Source organism: Belonocnema kinseyi, chromosome 7 (genome assembly GCF_010883055.1).
Source record: "Belonocnema kinseyi isolate 2016_QV_RU_SX_M_011 chromosome 7, B_treatae_v1, whole genome shotgun sequence".
Lineage (NCBI taxonomy): Eukaryota > Metazoa > Arthropoda > Insecta > Hymenoptera > Cynipidae > Belonocnema > Belonocnema kinseyi.
Window position 1 is genome coordinate 52962342 of NC_046663.1, and position 19665 is coordinate 52982006.

The window sequence follows — 19665 nt, forward strand, 5'->3', positions numbered from 1 at the left end:
TTCAACCCACGATTGATTTCAGGACCCGGTCGGTGTGCAAAGATCTGCACCACCGACAATGACCGACATGAGGTAAATGAAAGTGGCCCTCAACCCTTAACACGTGTGTGTCGCGTGGCCATCGTAGGTATATCGCACGCACGCAACCTGATATCGGCTTTGACTCAGGTAGATTTAGAATTGAGATTGTTGGTATTTTACTTTTCGATCCCGAAGCAAGCATTTTTTGACAGATACAATCTGACAGATAAATGAGTCAATTTTGTGTGTTTTTAACTGTCCAGTGTCTCACCTTAAAATCCGTTTGTAGATTTTTTATATTTGTGCTATAATTATTATCCATAGCTGGTTCAATTTAATGCCAGATTAAGCAAATCTAATATTACGAAACTTTTACCAATAAAATGAATTTTAAAGAAAGTAGTTCAACTTTCAACCAACAAGTTGAATGTTCAACAAAAGCGATGAATTATGAAGAAAGTAGTTTAACTTTCAACCAAAGAGTGGAATTTTCAATCAAAGAATATGAATTTTTTACCAAAAACGCAATGATTATGAATCTTCAACCGAAAAAATGAATTTTGAAGAAAGTAGTTCAACTTTTAAGCAATAAGTTGAAGTTACAATGTAAGAAGATTAATTAAAAAAATGTAATATTTGATATTACAAACAAGCAAAATTTTGTTTTAAATTAGAAACAGTAAAATTTATTTGAAAAATACGAATTTTCAATGAAATATTTAAATTCTCAACTAAGAAAAAGTAATTTTAAAACAAACAATTGAATATTCAGTTGCAAAAATTAATTAACGAAAAATGTTTCACTAAAAGAAATAAATTTTTAACTAATTTTAGTTCAATTTTTAACCAAATAGTTCAATTTTCAGTTTAAAGTTGAGTTTTAACCCAGAATATAAATTTTCAAAAAAAAAAAATGAATTTTCAACTGAGATTATGAATCTTGGACCAAAAAGATGAATTTTAAAAAAATTAGTTCAACTTTCAACCAAAAGGTTGAATTTAAAATGTAAGAAGATGTTTTTTTAACAAAAAATCTAATATTTGATATTACAAACAAAAAAAGATTTTGTTTTAAATTATAAACAGTTAAATTCATTCAAAAAAATATGAATTTTCAACGATATTCTTAAGTTCTCAACTTAGAAAAATTAATTTTAAAACAAATAGTTAAATATTCAGTTAACAAACTAATTAAAAAAATTTTTTTACTGAAATAAATAAATTTTTAACTAAAAGTAAATTAGGAATCTTTAACCAACAAACTGAATTTTAAAGAAAGTAGATCAACTTTCAACAGAGTTGAATTTTCAACCTAAAAGCTTGAATTTTCAATGAAATACTTAAATTCTCAACTAAACTTTATTATTTTTCAACCAAACAATTCGATTTTTAACCAAATAGTTCAATTTTCAGTTAAAAAATTGAGTTTTAACGTAGAATATAAATTTTCAACAAAGATTATCAATCTTTCATAAAAAATAAATAATGAAGAAACAGTTAAATTTATATGAAGTATACGAATTTTTAACAAAATACTAGAATCCTTAACTAACAAAAAAATTAATTTTCAACTTAACAGTTTTATTTTCTGCCAAATAGTTAAATTTCCAGTTAAAAAAATTAATTTTAACCAAAAAAATATTTCCACAAAGAATTATCGTTTTCAACCAAAAGGATGTATTTTCAACTAAAATTATGAATCTTTAACAAACAAAAATATATGATTTTTAAAGAAAGTAGTTCAAATTTTAACCAAATATTTAATTTTAAATAAAAAACAGTTGCATTTTCAACCAAATAGTTAAATTATCAATGAAAAAATAAACGTTAAACAAAAAAAACTAATTTTTAACAAAGTAGTTTTATTTTAAGCAAAAGAGATGAATTTTCAGCTAAGATTATGAAACTTTAACCAAAACAATTAATTTTAAAGAAAATAGTTCACTTTTCAACCAATAAGCTGAAGTTTTAATCCAAATTAAATTATTTGTAACAGATATGTAGTTTAATAATTAATATTTTAACCAAAAAATATTTAATTTTAAATCAGAAGCAGTTGAATTTATCAAAAAATACAAATTTTCAATCAAATATTTGAATCCTCAGCTAAAAAAAAAACTAATTTTCCGACAAATAGTTGCATTTTTATCCAAAAAAAAACGTGATTTTCTACCAAAAAATACATCTTCTCAATAAATCAAATGCATTTTTCAATTAAAAAGTTAAATTTTCAGCCCAGAGGTTTAATTTTCTACTAAAAAGTCAAATCTTTAACAAAATACATAGATTTTTAACCAAATAATTAAAATTTTAATTTAAAAAATACATTTATAAACAAAAATTGAATAGTTAAATTTACAATTAAAAAAAAATAACCTAGAAAAAAAACGATTTATCAAAAAAATATTTGAATTTTTAAGCCACGAAATACCAGAAATAATAATAATAATAACTAAAAAATACCAAAAAGGACAAATTCTCAACAAAATTGTTATATTTTTAATCAAAATAATAAACGTTTAACAAAGCAGTTGAACTTTCAACAAAAATAGTTGCATTTTTAACTCAAGAAGGCGAATTATCAACAAAGTACATATATTTTCAACAAAAAATGAAACAGTTTAATTTTCAGTTAAAAAAAAAAGATTTTTAACCAAAATAGTAACAAAATACATTAATTTTCAACCAAATACTTAAATTGAAACAAAATTGATCTAAGAATTAAACCGTTAGATTTTCAGTTACAAAAATTAATTTTCAACAAAGAAAAAAATAAATTTTAAACAAAAGGTATGCCTTTTGAACTAAAATAATGAATCTTCAACCGAAAACAAGGACTTCTTAACAAAATAGTTTAATTCTCAAGAAAAACAGATTCAGTTTCAACCAAAAAGTAACATTTTAAATAAAAATGCTGAAATTTCAACCAAGATATATGAAATTTACACTCTACTTTAATTTTCGACAACGAAAAAATGAATTCCAAACAAGAAGATTAATTGTTCACCAAAAAGGGTGAATTTTTATCAAAGTTTTTCAATTTTTAAACAATTAGTTCAATTTTGAAACAAAACGAACAAATTTTCGACAAAATAATGTATTTCTTAATCATAACAAATAAATATTCAACTAAGAAGATTAATTTACTATCAAAAAAGATTAAATTTCTACAACCAAAAGCGATGAATTCTGAGAATTTTAAACGCAGTTTTAAACAGAAAAAATATTTCCACAAAAAATTATAGTTTTCAACCAAAAAGATATATTTTCAACTAAGATTATGAATCTTTAACAAAAAAAATATGAATTTTAAAAACAGTATTTCAAACTTTAACCAAATATTTAATTTTAAATAAGATACAGTTGAATTTTCAACCAAATAGTTAAATTGTCAATGAAAAAATAAACTTTAAACAAAATACTAATTTTTAACAAAATAGGTTGATTTTAAGCAACAGAGATTAATTTTCAGCTAAGATAATGAAACTTTAACCAAAACAATTAATTTCAAAGAAAGTAGTTCATTTTTCAACCAATAAGTTGAAGTTTTAACCAAAAAGAATTAATTTTTAACAAATAATTTAATAATTAATATTTCAACCAAAAAATATTTTATTTTAAATCAGAAACAGTTGAATTTATAAAAAAAAATTTATTTTTAATAAAATACATGCATTTTCAACCAAATAATTAAAACTTTAATTAAAAAATATACATTTATAAACAAAAGTTAAATAGTTAAATTTACAATTTTTTAAAAATATTAACCTAGAAAAAAACGATTTATCAACAAAATAGTTGAATTTTTAAGACATAGAATGAATTTTTAACTGAAATTAAGAATCTAACTAAAAAATTACTGCACTTTTGAGGCGAAAATACAAATTTTCAAACCCGGAATTGTGAATTTTCAACATAAAAGTTAATTTGAAACCAAAACAGATTAGTTTTTAATAATACAGATGAAGTTTTATTAAGATATTTCCAGTTTTAAATAAGAAAGATGAAATTTCTACAAAAAAAAAAGGAATTTTTAAGTCAGAAAACGAATTTTCAAGAAAACAATTGAATTTTCAACCAAAAAGGATGAGTTAATGTATGCACGGCCCCTAAACAGAATTAGAATTCATTGACCTACAAAAAAACACTAAATTTTCTTCTTTTCAGATATAAACTTGTGTAGATTCCCAGATCAGATCCTATTCAAGATATCTTACGAAAAACTAGTTTGTAGAAGTGGAGCCAGTTCTATCACAGCAACGCCACTTGTCATCATACTGTCAATTTTATATGCATTTAGACACTATCATTAGTTTAATTTTAAGTCATTTAATCCTTATAAAAGTCGATTAGTCTCACACCCTATCAGTACAAAATTGCCTTCATTCAAATTTCGACTTTCGGCCACAGTTTCTAAATTTTTTAGCTTTTACCATTTTCTATTACTATTTAATCAAGTAAAAGTATTAAAAGCTTTCTCATACTTAAAAATCCTAATTTAATTTAAGCTATCCTTTTTCCATTCTGGACTATTCATCAAATCCAGAGTTATTTGAATTTTTATAATCACTTGTAATAATTATTAATTGCAAGCTGCTGACATTTTGAAAATATTTTATAGATGTATATTTTTCCGGTCAAATTAAAAATCAAGTTTTTCATTTTAAAGATGAAAGCCTCTTGGTGAAAATGGAATAATGTTCAACAAAATAGTTGAATTTTAAACGAAAGAGATTAATTCTGATTGCGAAATTTAATAGTAAAAATTTTCAAATGAAAAATTGAGTTTTTAATTTAACCGATGAAAGTTTCTGTCGAAATTGAAATAATGTTCAACAAAATAGTTGAATTTTTAAACGAAAGAGATTAATTCTGAACGCGGAATTTAATAGTAAAAATTTTCAAATTAAATATCGAGCTTTTCATTTCAAAGATGAAAGCTTCTGTCGAAAATGGAATAATGTCCAACAAAATAGTCGAATTTTTAAACGAAAGAGATTAATTCTGATCGCCGAAATTAATAGAAAAATTTTCAGATTAAAGTGCGAACTTTTAATCTAAAAGATCGAACTAGCTGTTCGAAATAGACGAGTGTTCATCAGTATAGTTGATTTTGCTACCCAAAAAAAGATGACTTTTTAGGAAAATTTGGATAAAACCAACAAAAGTAAAAAATTAATCTGGAAAGTTCCGGGTTTTCCTCTAAACTCTAGAGTACTTATTGGTGTTCAAAAATCTGGACTATAGTTCCCGGTTTACCTCATGTCGGTCATTGTCGGTGGTGCAGATCTTTGCACACCGACCGAGTCCTAGAATCACTCGTGGCCATGGATATAGGAAACAAAGGACTAGGCATGTCATTGCGGGGTTGATGCAAGGAGGGGGAGGTCAGCCACCTTTTGATGTCCCGCGACAGACATGGCAGCGCCCACATTTTTATATTTTCATGCACAGTTTGTCAGCAAAAACGCTCGTGCGCATAATCAAATGACACATCGTAAGATGGCGGCTATCCCCACTCATGGAATTCTCCCCGCTCCCGTGGATTCAACCCCGCTCGCCAAGTTAGGATGGCAATCCTAGTCCCTTGTGCCATTTGATTATGCGCACGAGCATTTTTGCCAAGAAACTTTTTTTCCCTTTGAAGTTCTTTTTTTTTATAACCTCTTACACAATGTCGCTTTGTATTCAGTTTTCCCTTATCTTAGAACATAGGTATATACTCTATATTGTTTAAGGAAATAAATTCAATAGCTCTAAGAAAAATGTAGTCCTTTTTTTTCTTAAAATTACTTCTGTGTTCTGTTTGAAATAATTATTTTTTAAACAATATATGGTATGTATTACTCTCAACATTCGTTAATGTGTCAAAATTAATTTTAAAAATACTTGAAAACTCGTCACGATCAAGATTAAAAATTATTGTGTGGAAATTATTCGTAGACTATTTGTTAACAGGTAACTATAATGGAAGCTTCTATGTGTCCCCTAAGGGTTTACATTTTTCTTGTACCTTCTTCCCTATTCCTTTATACACCCCTCACACACTTACTTGAGGGGGTAGGGGGACCTACCGTTAAAGGTGGGTTCCGAACCATCATGATCAACAGCTTTAAGTACTTAGAGAACCTTTTTCAAAAGCCTTGGGGCACGGGTTAAAGTTGAAAAAAAAAAAACGAAAAAATGCGGATTTTTTTCCGAAAAACGAAAAAAATGGGGGGGATCGACTACCAAATATCGAAAGTCAAATTTGTACAGGTATAAACTATAAAGGACCACTTTAGCACACATGTTTAGACATGACTTTCACCTGGGCCATTTCGAAAGTATACTCAAATAAACTATTAACTAGAAACAAAATATCATAAGAGATAGTTAAAAATTTTTAATAATCAGTTCCCTATTGAAAAAATCATCGAGGAAACCCAAGTGTGTTATCAGGATGTCTACTCAAATCCTAGTAAAAAATTCCATGAAAATTCACGGGTTTTTCTAGGTATCTCAAGTTTTTCCAGGTATAATTTTTCGTAGTTTTCGTTCAAATCTTTCTAGATTTTTAAAACAATAGACTCGGAATTTGTATACAGTTACACGAGTTTATTATACATGTTTTTTTAGTTTCTCGGAATTCAATTAATATATGTTTTATTTAGAAAGATTTGAGAAATTAAATTTGAAACTCTTTAAATTCCTAACTTTTCAAATAAAAATATTGCATCTTCAAAATGAAAGATATTTTTTTCAACAAATAAGTTATATTATTAACCAAGAAGATTAATTTTGTACCAAAAATACGATCTTTAAACTAAACAAATGAATTTTTAAAGAAAAAGTTTAATTTTTAACCAAAAAATGAGGCAAATTTTCAACTAAAATTATGAATATTTAACAGAAATACTTGAATTTTTACCTTAAAAAATAAATATTTCTAACCATATAGTTGAAGATGGACTAAAAAAGATGAGTTTTTAACCGAAAATGGAAAAATTTAATTTCCAGTTCGAAACAATAATTTTCTACAAAGAAAGACAAATTTTCGACCAAAGTGATGAATTTCATGATGAAGCTTCAACTAAAGTTGATGAATCTTAATGTAAAAAGATTAGCTTTCTACTAAATAAAGTCAATGTATCAATAAAATACATTACTTTTCAACTAAAATTATGAATATTTAACTGGTATCCTGGATTTTAAACCAAAAAGCTGAATTTTCAAATAAAAATCTTAATTTTCTAAAATAAAAAATTCGGTTTTTCAACAACAGACGTGAATTTTCAACTAAAAATTACAAAGTATCAACCATATAATTGAATTTTCAACTAAAAAATACAAATTTTTAAAAATACAATCGAATTTTAAGTAAAAAATATCAGGTTTCAACCAAAAATGAATTAGTTAAACATTCAGTTTAAGATTTGATTTTTCGAAAAGAAATATAAATCTGTGACCGAACTGATAAATTTTGCACTAAAATAAGTAATATTTAACAGAAATCCTTGAATTTTTTACTAAAAAATGCAAATTTTTAACCAGCTGAATTTTCAACTTAAAAAACTTATTCTTCAACCAAAAGTTTAATAAATGAATTTTTAATTAAGAAAATTAATGTTCAACCAAAAAAACTAATTCTCGACTAAAATGATGGAATATTCAACTGAAATAATGACATTTTCAGTTAAAAAAATTAATCTTAAAAAAAAAATTAAACAAAATAGTTCAAATTTCAACTGGAATAAATAAATTACCAGTAAAAAAAACTTTCGATCACAGAAAGAACAAATTTTTAACAAAGTAGTTTAAGTTTCAATCAAAGAGATAAGTTTTCGATTAAAATGATGAATCTTCATGCAATAAATTAATTTTTAGCAAAAGAGTGAAACTTTCAACCAATTAAATTATCATTTCAAAAATGCGAGTTTTGAAAGAAAAATCTACTACTTCAACCAAAAAAGATTTCAATTTTTAATTTAAAATACTTGATTTTTTAAACTAAGAAAGATTTTTTAGTAAAAAAAAGGATAAAAATTTTTTAAAAAATGGTAAATATGTAAATAAATAAAATATGTAAATATAGTGATATACAGCTATTTTTGCAAATAAAAAATATGGTTTAATCAATTTTATATTATAATTTTTATTAACTAAGCACGCTCTCGAACAAAATTTCTGACTTTAATAGAAATTCCCTAACATTTTCAGGTTCTTCAGATAATTCAGGGTTTTCAGGTAGGGTAAACATCCTGGTTATTTTTGGACGAGGAATCTGTAAATGCTCGCGTATTTCCTCGTGCTTTTCTCGTCCGAAAAAAACATTTGTATTTTCTCAAGGATTTTGCACTTATTTAAATATGTATAAAGTTTAAATTTTTTGTTAATTATTAAATTTCAGGTCGTTTATCATTTGGTGGTCTACTTTATCATAATTACTCTACTAAATATGGTTTTCCTTGGACACATACAATTTACCTGTGAAAATATACCAGCAAAGACCTAAGTATTCAAACATTTTCAGATTCAAATCAATTGGATACAAAATTGCACACCTGCCACTTTCGACTACAGTTTACTTTTTAAATGATAAAACTTATAAATGCATCTATTTTATACCTAGTAATAAAATTGAATACAGCTTTTAATAAAATAATAATAAAAAAACAAATTATTAATAAATACACGATTTAAATTTAAATTGGCACCTGGTGTGCGATTACCCGTCGTGCAGTCGTTTCTTATTTTCTCAATAGATGGCGACAGTGTTTACAAAATCGGTGATAACTTGTCAACAAGAACAAGACTTGTTCAACTCATTTTTCAAAGAAAACAGGTATTACGCTTTATTTTATTGTCAAAGTTCCTTTTTTTACTTACTAAAATTGATTGCAAAAAATTCACCCCTTATTGTAATATCAAACATAGGATATGTTAAAATATTTTTATTGGGGTTTATTGTGAATTAATTGATAAATTCTAACCTCACTTTATCAGTAGAAACGATCGATATGAGTCATATCATTTTTTAACTGATGATTATAATAAATAGTATACAAAATGATTGGATGAGAAGTAAAAATAATAAATACAAGTTTGTGAAATTGTATTTTCGAAAATTAAAAATGTTGAAGCTCCAGAAAGTCCGGAAAATAATTCTAACCTATAAATTGAATTTTTGAGGATTTTAGAATATAATTGTCTCACATTTAATTTCTTAACTGTAACAACCACGTAACAAAAAAAATATTTATGATTCTTTCGTAAGCCTCATAAAAAAAAACTATTATTTAAAATGTTATAAAGAGAGCAAGGGGTAATACATAAATTAAGTTTCACACATATTTTAGTTCATTATCCATGAAAAATATTTCTGAATCATTGCACTTTTAATGTTTAATAATTAGATGTTAATGTTATAAATGATTTCTATCACTGTTTACATATATGGGGCATTACTTCTCACGTGTTCTCACTAAAAAAATAAAATCGCCAATCTGCAAGTGGTCGTAGAGATGAAATTGTAAATTTTTAAACTATAATTACAAAAGTTCGAAATTTTGTCCGAAAAAAAATCCAAACAATATACAAAAAACATAGTCTCATATACGAAAAAATCCGCAAATTTTGTTTTGCTTGGGTTTAACCCAGGGTGTGCGAAATGAACAAAAATGGTTGTCTTCTAGTAATAATAATTGTTTAAACAATTAGAAAATAATTTCCGGAGAAATGTTTTTATGATTAAGTATCAGTTTGTCGGTAAATGAAAATAATTTTAATGCTGAAATATCCTAAATGGCAATATTTCATAAGGAATCTCTGAATCACAATTTCTACCAATTTAAATGTGGGGTATTTCACGAAAAAATGAATCAAAAATCACTTTTTTTGTTAAGAGTATTATATTTTGAGTTGGAAAGTTATTTCGTTAGTTAAAAATTTAATTATCTTGTTATAAATCAATCTTTTTTTAATGGAAAATCAACTATTTGGGTTCAAGTTAAACTGCATTGTGAAATTTTGTTTATTGAAGGCTTATTTCTGGTTGAAAATTTAACTGTTTAGTGTAAAATACTTCCTTTTTTTTTGTTTGTTTAGAGTTCATTTTTTAACAGAAAATGGAACTTTTACATTTTTTAGGATTGATATTTTTTAGTTCGATTTTTCCTTTTTTTTGAGTTTCGTGTAAAATTAATTTTTTGTTGAACATTCATATTTTTTGTTTCTAAATCGAATATATTTTTTTTAAATTTGTTTTCTGGTTTGAAGGTTTAATAATTTAGATAAACTTTTATTTATTTTTTTAGTGAAAAATCTTTATTTCTTGAAAATTCTTCTTTTTGGTTTTAAAATTCTTTTCTTTTGTTGTATAAATTTTATTTGTTTTTATGAAAATATAAATTATGACACTTTCTCCTTCATAATTTGTCTTTTTAGGTTGAATATTTAACTATTATGTTAAAAATTTAATTATTTTGTGGAAAATGCCAGTATTTTGTTAAAGAGTTATTTTTTAAAGTAGAAAAAACTTTTTTTTCAAATAAATTAATACATTTGAAAATTTTAGATTTGTATGTGAAACACTGTAATTCCTGAATATGTCTGAGCTAGAAAATAATTTATATTCAACCGCTGATATAACCTGAACAATAAAAATATTGTTAAAAATCATAAATTCTTTTAAATTGTCCTAAATTCCGTCAAATTCTTGGTTATACAATGTGAAATTAAATTCTCGGGTATTTAAGAACTCTACCTGTAGGATAACTTTTTTAACTTGATAACAGCGCCATCTGACACGCGAACGATTGGGTATCTCAAAGTTATTAGAGCAAGTTACATGAAAAAGAGCAGTAAATATCAATTTAGTTTAATGAAAAATATTATACTCAGGTCTAAAATTAATGATTTACTATCAAATTTCTTGTTAAATCAACTTTTCTTATTTTTTCTTGTTCATTTCTTGTTAATTCAACTTAACTAAACTATGTAAAATCTTTTTCAAGCGAAATAACAATTTACGATATTTAATATCGTATTTAAAATCGATATTTAATTTACGATAAATACTTATTTTTATAACCCTTTTCATAATTGAAAAATTGAATTTCTTACCGGTTGAACAAAAATTTCGCTAATAGGAGAGTTCACCGCTCACGAGAGTGCGCGATTTCTTCGAATTTGGATTCTGCGAAAATTTAAATTCGTTTTGAAGAGACAAAATTTAATATTTTCATTACTGGTGACTTTTTCTTACATTCTTCTCAATTTGACAAGCATAATATTATTGTCTACTGGAAAAAATTCAAATTACGTGGTTCGATAACATTCTCTATTTTGTTACCAAATATTAAAATTTTAAACTAATAAAGATAAATTTTGAACCAAAAATGAAATTGTTAAATTTTCAACCAAAATGATGAGTTTCCAGACAAAAAGATTAAGTTTCTACGGGTAAGAAAAATTTTCAACAAAATACATGTTATTCCCACCTAAATATTTTAAGTTCTAACTAAAGAAGGTCAATTTTCTTCTAAAAGAAAACGAATTTTTAACATGTTCAATTTTCAACTAAGAAATTAGTGTTCAACAAAAAATGGAATAGTGATATTTTTAGATAAAAGAAAATTAATTTCCAACAATATATACAATTGGTAGTAAAAGAAGTGAATTTTTAAATAAAAAAGAAAATTTTTGACTAAACATAGAATAGTTCAATTTTCTGTTAAAAAAAATTAATTTTCAACGAAATAAAAAGGGAAAATTTCAAAAGAATAGATTAAATTTCAGCCATAGAGATTAATTTTCACCTAAAGTAATGAATGTTTAACCAAAAAGAGTACTTGTTAACAAAGTAGTATAACTTTACACCAAAAAATATTAATTGTCAACTGAAAATTGAATAGTATATATTCCAACTAAAAAATATTTAATTATTAAATAAAAGTAAAGTTCAATTTGAACAAAAAAGGCAAATCTTAAATGAAATACTCCATGTTTGCGTAAAAAAAAAACAGAAAAAATAGGTTTGAACTTTATACTTAAATTTTTAAATAAAAATAATACATTTTTAACCAGGAAGTATGAATTTTGAAGAAAAATTAGATTAATTTACTACAAAAAAGTCGAGGTTTCAAGTAGAAAATTAATTTTGAACAAAAAAATATATATTTTGAACAGACGGAAAGAATTTTTAACTAAAATAAATTAGCTTGCAAACACATAGTTGATTTTTCTGCTAAAATGATCAATTTTGAAGAAAAGAAAAATAAATTTGAAAAAATTAGGTAAATTTTCAAACAAAAGAGACGAATTTTAAACCAAATGATACAAATTTTGAAGCAAATAGATGAAAATACATTTAAATTTAAAATACGTTTTAAAACTAAAAGATCCAAATTTCAAACCAAAAACAGACAAGTTAAGTTTCCAGTCAATAAATTTTAACGAAAAGAACCGATTTTCATCAAAATAGATTATATTGAAACCCAAGAGATGAATCTTTAACTAACAACGTAAAATCTAATATTTAATATTTCAATCGATATTTTGTTTAAAAAAAGAAATATTTGATTTTAAAATATAAAATCAGATAAAATACTGCATATTTTAATTTTAGAAAGGTGGTATTTTCCATTATTGTGTAATTGCAGTATATCAGAATAAAATGTAGCGTGTCAACTTTGGATTTTACATAAATATTTAATAAGCAGTTTAATTTAGTTTCATAGAATTTTATATTTAATAACATCGTTCTATATCTATTTTTATATGTATCACATTATCTTCAATATTGGATATGAATATTTAATTTGAGTTTTTTTCATGGAATATCAATTTTCAATATTAACAAAAAAAAAAAGAATATCAATTTTAATGTTAGATTATCTTCAGTATTTAATATGATTCCAGATGGGTTGGCGCCACCCTTTTTTTATTGCTAGGACTGTTTTAGTCCGCAATAATGATGTCGAAGGAGCCTGTCGAATTCTAAATCGAATTATGGGGCGTGAAGAAATTTTCGATCAATTTCGGAGAACAAGATATTACGAGAAACCAACCCAAACTCGACGTCGAGTTAACTATCAGATTTGCAAAGCCTTATACGATGAAGATATGAGCAGGAAAATTCAACTTGTCTTGAGGACAAATCGATTGAGCCCTTTTCCCGGGGCTGTGTAATTTTTAGTTTCATGTAGCTTCTCAATAAATTTTGTGTTCGCGTCAAACAACGTTTTCTTCATTTTAGCACCCATGAAACAACCCCGTTGAAGCTCTGAACGTTTAAACTGGGTGTCTACCCTACCTGGAAATGCCAGGGCATTTTTTTCAAAGTCAGGGAATTTTTTCGCGAGCCTGCTTAGTTTTTTGTTTAAAATGCAATGTAAAATTGAATAAATATTCTTCATTTGCAAAAGTAGATTTATATTACTGTACTTATCTCTTGTTGAAAATTTGTTCTTTCTTTAGTTTGAAATTACTTTTTGAACTGTAAATTTAACCACTCTATTTTTCGTTTAAAATTGGCCCTTATCAATTAAAATTTTTAAAAATTAAAAGCTTTTTTATTTGAAATATCAACTGCAGAATTTTTCGTTGAAAATTCACCTTTTTTTATGAACGAAAATTTAATTTCTTGATTAAAATTTATACTCTTTTGTTAAAAATTAATTTTTTTGGTTGAAGGTTCATTATTTCAATTAAAAATTCAGCACTTAGGTTAAAATCTGAGCTTTTTTTGAAATTTTGTTTCTTCCTTGCAGGAAAATTAATTTTCTACTGTTAAATTTAACTAGTATGGTTTAAAATTCAACTATTTTCTTGAAAGTTCTTTTTTTATGTCGATGATTAATTTTTCTGACTGAAAATGTAGATAACGATGCCAATCGAATATTCCATCACTTTAGTTTAAAATTCATCTCTGGTTGAAAACTAGTTTCCTTAACCGAAAATTTTACTATTCCATTTTTGGTGGATAATTTTTTTTTTTAAATGATTCATCATTTTATTTGGAAATTGATCTTTTTTGTTGAGAATTTCAGTCGAAGATTGATGATAATTTTAGTTGAAAATTCATCCCTTTGTTCAAAAATGTAACTTTTTTAATTCGTTTTTTTTTTTTTTTAATTGTTATTTTTTAAACTGAAAATGTAACTTGGAATTGAATATTCTATAATTTTATTTAAAAATTTATCTCTGGTTGAAACTTAATTTTTTTAACTGAAAATTTAACTATTCAATTTTTCGTTGACAATTTATCTCCTTATCTTCTTTTTTGAAAATTCTTTTTCGTTAAAAATTCAACAATTACAGATCAAGATTCATGATTTTAGTTGAAAATTTATCTTTTTGGTTTGAAATGTAACTATTCCATTTATGGTTAAGAGTTGATCTTTTTTAGTTTTAAATTTAACTATTTCGTGGAAAATTCATGTCTTTTGTTCCAAAATGGTGTTTTTGGTAGAGCTTAATCTTGTTTGTTAAAAATTTATCTTTGTGTTTAAAAAATCAACTATTCCAGTTGAATATTCATTATTTTAGTTGAAATTTTATCAGTTTGGTTGAAAAAAATTTAGAACTGAAAATTTATCTATTCCATTTTTGCTTGAAAATTGATCTTCTTACTTGAAAATTTATCTTTTTCGTTGAAAATTCAAAATTTTTTTAATTCTTTTTTTCGGTTAAAAATTATTATTTTTTTAACTAAAAATGTAACTATTCCAATCCTTTTGGTTGGCAATTTAACTATCACAGTTAACGATTCATAGTTTTAGTTGCAAATTCATCTTTTTGGTTTGAACTTTAACTATTTTAGTCAAAGACTCATTGTTTTATTTAAAAATTCATTACTTACTATAAAAATGTATTCTTAAAAATTAATCTTTTTTAGTTCGAAGTTCAACTATGTATTTTGTTGAAAAATTGTCTTCTTTGGTAGGAAATTAATTTTGTTTATTAAAAAGGTATCTTTTTAGTTAAAAAATCAATTATTCCATTTAAATATTCATTATTTTATTTGAGAATTGATCACTTTCGTTTAAAAATGTAAGATCTTTTAATTAGTTTTTTTTATAGGAAATTATTATTTCTTCACTAAAATTGTAACTATTCCAAACTTTTTGGTTAAAAATTTCACTAGTACAGTTAAATGTTCATAACTTTAGTTGAAAATTCATCACTTTGATAAAAATCTAACTATTTCATTTATAGTTAAAATTTTATTTTTTTTAGTTCTGAATTCAACTACGTATTTTGTTGCAACAGTATCTTTTTTAAATGATCATAATTTTATAACAAAATTAATCTATTTAGTTATAAATAAAATTACTTGGTTGAAAGTTAAACTCTTTTAAAAATTCATATTTTTGGTTTCAAATTCATCTATTGCAGTTAAAGATTCATAATTTTCATTGAAATTTCATCACTACCGTTACATTTTTTTGCCTAAAATTAATTATTTAAACTGAAAATTTAAATATAATATCCTTGGTTGAAAACTGATATTTCTTAGTTCAAAATTGAATTATTTGGTTTTCAGTCGAAATTCTACTCTTTGGTTCTTTAGAGACAAATCCATGAAATTATTTGTTATTTTTAGTATTATTTAATTTTTAATAAGTTGTCGAATCTTTGTATATATAAAACAAATTTTAAAGTCGGTCATTTTCCTAAAACTTAAAGTTTTTAATTGTTTGTTTCTAAAAGGCTTCCAATTTGCAGCGCATATTTTCGTATAATAATCGATTTCTTATCGCTCAATGGCAAGATGTCCAACGGATTTTAAACATGTCTACCTATTTAATGTATGTGAATTCTATAGGCATGTCATAATACGAACATAAGTTTGAAAATAGTAGGAAGCCATAGAAAGTTTTTACTTGAAAACTTGGCACCATTCTTTTCATGACTTTATCTATTCAATTTTCGCCAAGTTAGCATAGCGTCTCTCACTTTCCGACGGCAAAAAACACGAAGGAAGAAAACGTTTTATCCAGGACGACCACAATCAGACCTACTTCTTACCTTTTGGTACTTTTTTCTTTCCTGTTCTTTGTTGGCGACAGTTTCTCTTAATAGCACTCACCACGAAAAATATTTTTAAAAAAAGGAAAGAAACTCTAAAATTCATTTTCGAATAATAAAATCGGTCTGGCGACTTAACCGGGAATTTCATTTGAAACGGGAAATTTACTTCTTAAAGCAGAAAAATTCAAGTTTTCTTTATTTTAATATTTTATTCAATTTATAAAAGTAATTTTTACTTTATCAACAGCCGCTGATTTTTCAGATTATCTCAGTTTACTCTAATTGAATCGTAGTTTGTTATTGAACTTTTATTATTTCCCATTATAAGAAAAACCTTTTGCAATTTTTTTCCTTGTGAGGTTTTTTCGCTAACCTAAGTTTGATAATCAAATTGATATTTGAAACATACTGAAACAATCATTCTCAATTTTTTCAAAAAATTGATTTATCGCGTTTCTTTCACTTGCTCTTCATTTGTCCTGTTTTTGGAACAGGGATTTTAGAAAATAGTTACCGTTTTTATTTAAGGACAGAGAGTTTCCGTAAGGAAATACAGTGAACCATAGAGATAGGGCCCCCTGATATTGTCCTTCCGAGAATTGACGCCGTACAAATAAACGCGTTTTCTATGAAACGACACTGTATCTGGGTAATTCCTCACCTTCTCCAACTCCAAAATCGGTCCAGTCTCCGAGTTTCACTGTATAATTTCACTTGGAACAGAGAATTTTCGACACGGAATGGGATTTTCTTAAAAGGATTATAATTCGAATTTAGATTTTAGATGAAGAAAATACTGAAATCTTTGGGAAATCTTTGTGAAACCGTTGCAAAGTCATTGAAATTTTTTATTAAATCTTTCTAAAACCATTCTGAATCCTTGGAAAATCTTCGTAATATTTATGAAATTATTGAAATCTTTGGAAACCTTTGCGAAATATTAGACATTTTTACAAAATATTTTTAATCTATTTGAAATTTTGGCAAAAACTATGAAATTTTTGGGTAATCATTCAAATTTTTGGCTTCTTTGTTTATTTATTATTTATGTTCAACTGTTACATATTGCAATATTATTATACTATGTACAAATTGTACCATTCCATACCATACCAATTTTTCATTCAGAATGCTTCCAATTTTTTCCCCCTTTTAATTCAACCGAATTAAATAACTTTATTACCTAAAATAAAAGCAAAGTTCTGGATATTGAAGTAAATGAATAAAGCGCTTTGTAGCTCGAACCAAGTAGATGTTAAACCTCGATCGTAGTAATTAAATAAAAGGGAAACAAATAATGTTTAGATTTCTTCTATGCTCGATGGAGCTATAGGAATATCGATGAGTCCGTCTTAAATGGAAATCCTTTTAGCTCGCATCCAAAGGCTTCGTTCTATAGACTAAGCTACAAACTCATGCATAGGATAGAGTACACGATCGGAAACTGGTACGTCAACCCTCTTCCTGCATATTTGAAGGTACGTTTGAACTTCAAATTAAATTCTAAACTTCTACTTTGTAGTGTCTACAGATTAAAATAAATGGAGAAAGTTTCTGAATGAATTTCACAATCAAACGTCCAGAAATTCAGGGGAACAGTGCATGCAGGGTGTTTTTATTTATCTTGAGACATCAAAATACATTTTTGTCGTAGAATGCGTATTTCTTGAGATGTTTCAATAACTCAAGATACAAAAATACGTTGCTTATATGAAAAGTTTAGATGTTTCGTTATGAAAAAAGTTTTAAATCGTTATCGAATTTTTTCTATTTGGGTATTTTAATATTTAACCCATTAAGTCCCAGTCGGACACATTTTTAACATTTTTTTCAATTGCTCCGTACACTATCAATGCGGTCCTAAAAAAATCGGGAATAGTCATATCCGATGTAAAATTGTCTGAACTTTCGATTTATCAGAATTCTGAAAAAAATACATTTGTAAGAAGTTATGGTTGTTTACTTGAAATGACAAATTTTTGTATAAACATTGTATTTTTTTGAACGACAACAATTTTATTTTTATTTCCATGTAAATGTATACCAGAAGGTTTTTCGGGTCGCTGATTTCAAATATGATATCAGATTTTCAAAATTCAAGATGGTAGAGCCAATATGGCGGCCAAAAATTTTTAAAATTGTTTAATTTTCATGAAAATGTTTCCTTGGGGTTATTTTGGGTCGCTGATTATAAATATATTATCAGAGATTAAAAATTCAAGATGGCATATCCAATATGGCGGCTAACAAATTTCCAAAAATTTGGCCACCATATTGGATCCGTCATCTTTAATAAAAAAACTTTCTGGTATACATTTTCTTGCAAATAGAAATGCAAATTTTGTTTTTCAAAAAAATACAATTTTGATACCAAAATTTTTCATTTCAAGCCGCCATATTTGGTACCGTCATGTTTTTTTTAAACCTACTGGTATATTTTGAAGGTTAGGGTCCGTGGATGCTAAAAATCCACGAATCGTAGAAATCCACCGATACTTTCGATCCGAAAATATTGAGAAAACATTTTTTTTGTCGAAACCACGTTTTTTGTTAAATAAACAATCATAACTTTTTCAAAATGCATTTTTTTCAAAATTCTGATCACATAAATGGAAATTTCAGACAATTTTACATCGGATATTGAAATCGGATGTTGAAAATGTGTCCGGCTGGGACTTAATGGGTTAAGAAATCAATATAAGGTAAGAAGGTACTAATAATTACCGATGGTGAACTAGTTGTCATGGTCAACAGATATTTTCTTATTTTTCTCGAAAACAACGTTAAATTATCGTCGTTAACCTTCGAAAGGTAAAATTGCAAACATGGTATTGGAATTACGAAATTGTAATACACGTATTTCAACTGTTTTAAATCATGAAGTCACCGTCCAGATTTCCAATACATGTATTAAAGCGTTTGTAAGACGAAAATTGTGCACAATGAAATCGTGGAATTAATAGAATTTAAGGAATTCCCAAAACTAACAAAATTCATTAAATTCACGGAATTCTCGAAATTCATGCAATTCAAGGAATTCATAAACTTTATGAAATTCAAAGAATTGCAGGAATTTTCGAAATTCAAGGAATTTCCCAAATTCATGGAATTCGTTGATTTCGTGGAATTCAAGCAATTCGCGAAATTTACGGAATTCAGGGAATTAAAGAAATTCACCAAATTCACGGAGTGCGCTTAATCTATTAAATTCATGGCATTCACGAATATCAAGGAATTTGCGCAATTGACTGTAGTCACGGAATTTATGAAATTTGCGGAATTCATGTAACAACTGCAATTCACGGAATGCATGAAATTCCATGAATTTTGTGAATTTCTTGAATTCTGTGAATTCCGTAAATTCCATGAATTCCGTAAATTAATTAAATTCCGACAATTCCATGAATTCTTTGAATCTCGTGAATTTCTTGAATTCCGTGCATACATTGAATTCCGTAAATTCTGCAAATTCCACGAATTTCTTAAATTCTGTGAATTTCACGAATTTCTTAGATTCCATGAATTCCTTGATTTGCATAAATGCGCGCGTTAGATACTATCTACTAACAAAAGTTTTAGCTCCAGCAGACATTTTTTTGTTAAGAACAAGTGTTCTGATAAATTATTTAC

General features: G+C 26.0%; 1 protein-coding gene across 4 annotated transcripts in view; it reads left to right on the forward strand.

Moving 5' to 3' along the window:
* LOC117176329 (28S ribosomal protein S21, mitochondrial) overlaps positions 1-13238 on the forward strand; it is a 24345-nt gene extending 11107 nt beyond the window's left edge. For 2 of the 4 annotated variants that reach the window (XM_033366565.1, XM_033366566.1), the window contains 3 exons: positions 8411-8515; positions 8766-8845; positions 12922-13238. In XM_033366565.1, the coding sequence (XP_033222456.1) occupies positions 12922-13191 (270 nt within the window). In that variant the 5' untranslated portion in view covers positions 8411-8515; positions 8766-8845 and the 3' untranslated portion in view covers positions 13192-13238. Of the gene's footprint in view, positions 1-8410; positions 8516-8743; positions 8846-12903 lie in introns of those variants that run through there. The other 2 variants (XM_033366568.1, XM_033366567.1) reach the window with 2 other exon arrangements.
* The last annotated feature ends 6427 nt before the right edge of the window (positions 13239-19665 follow it).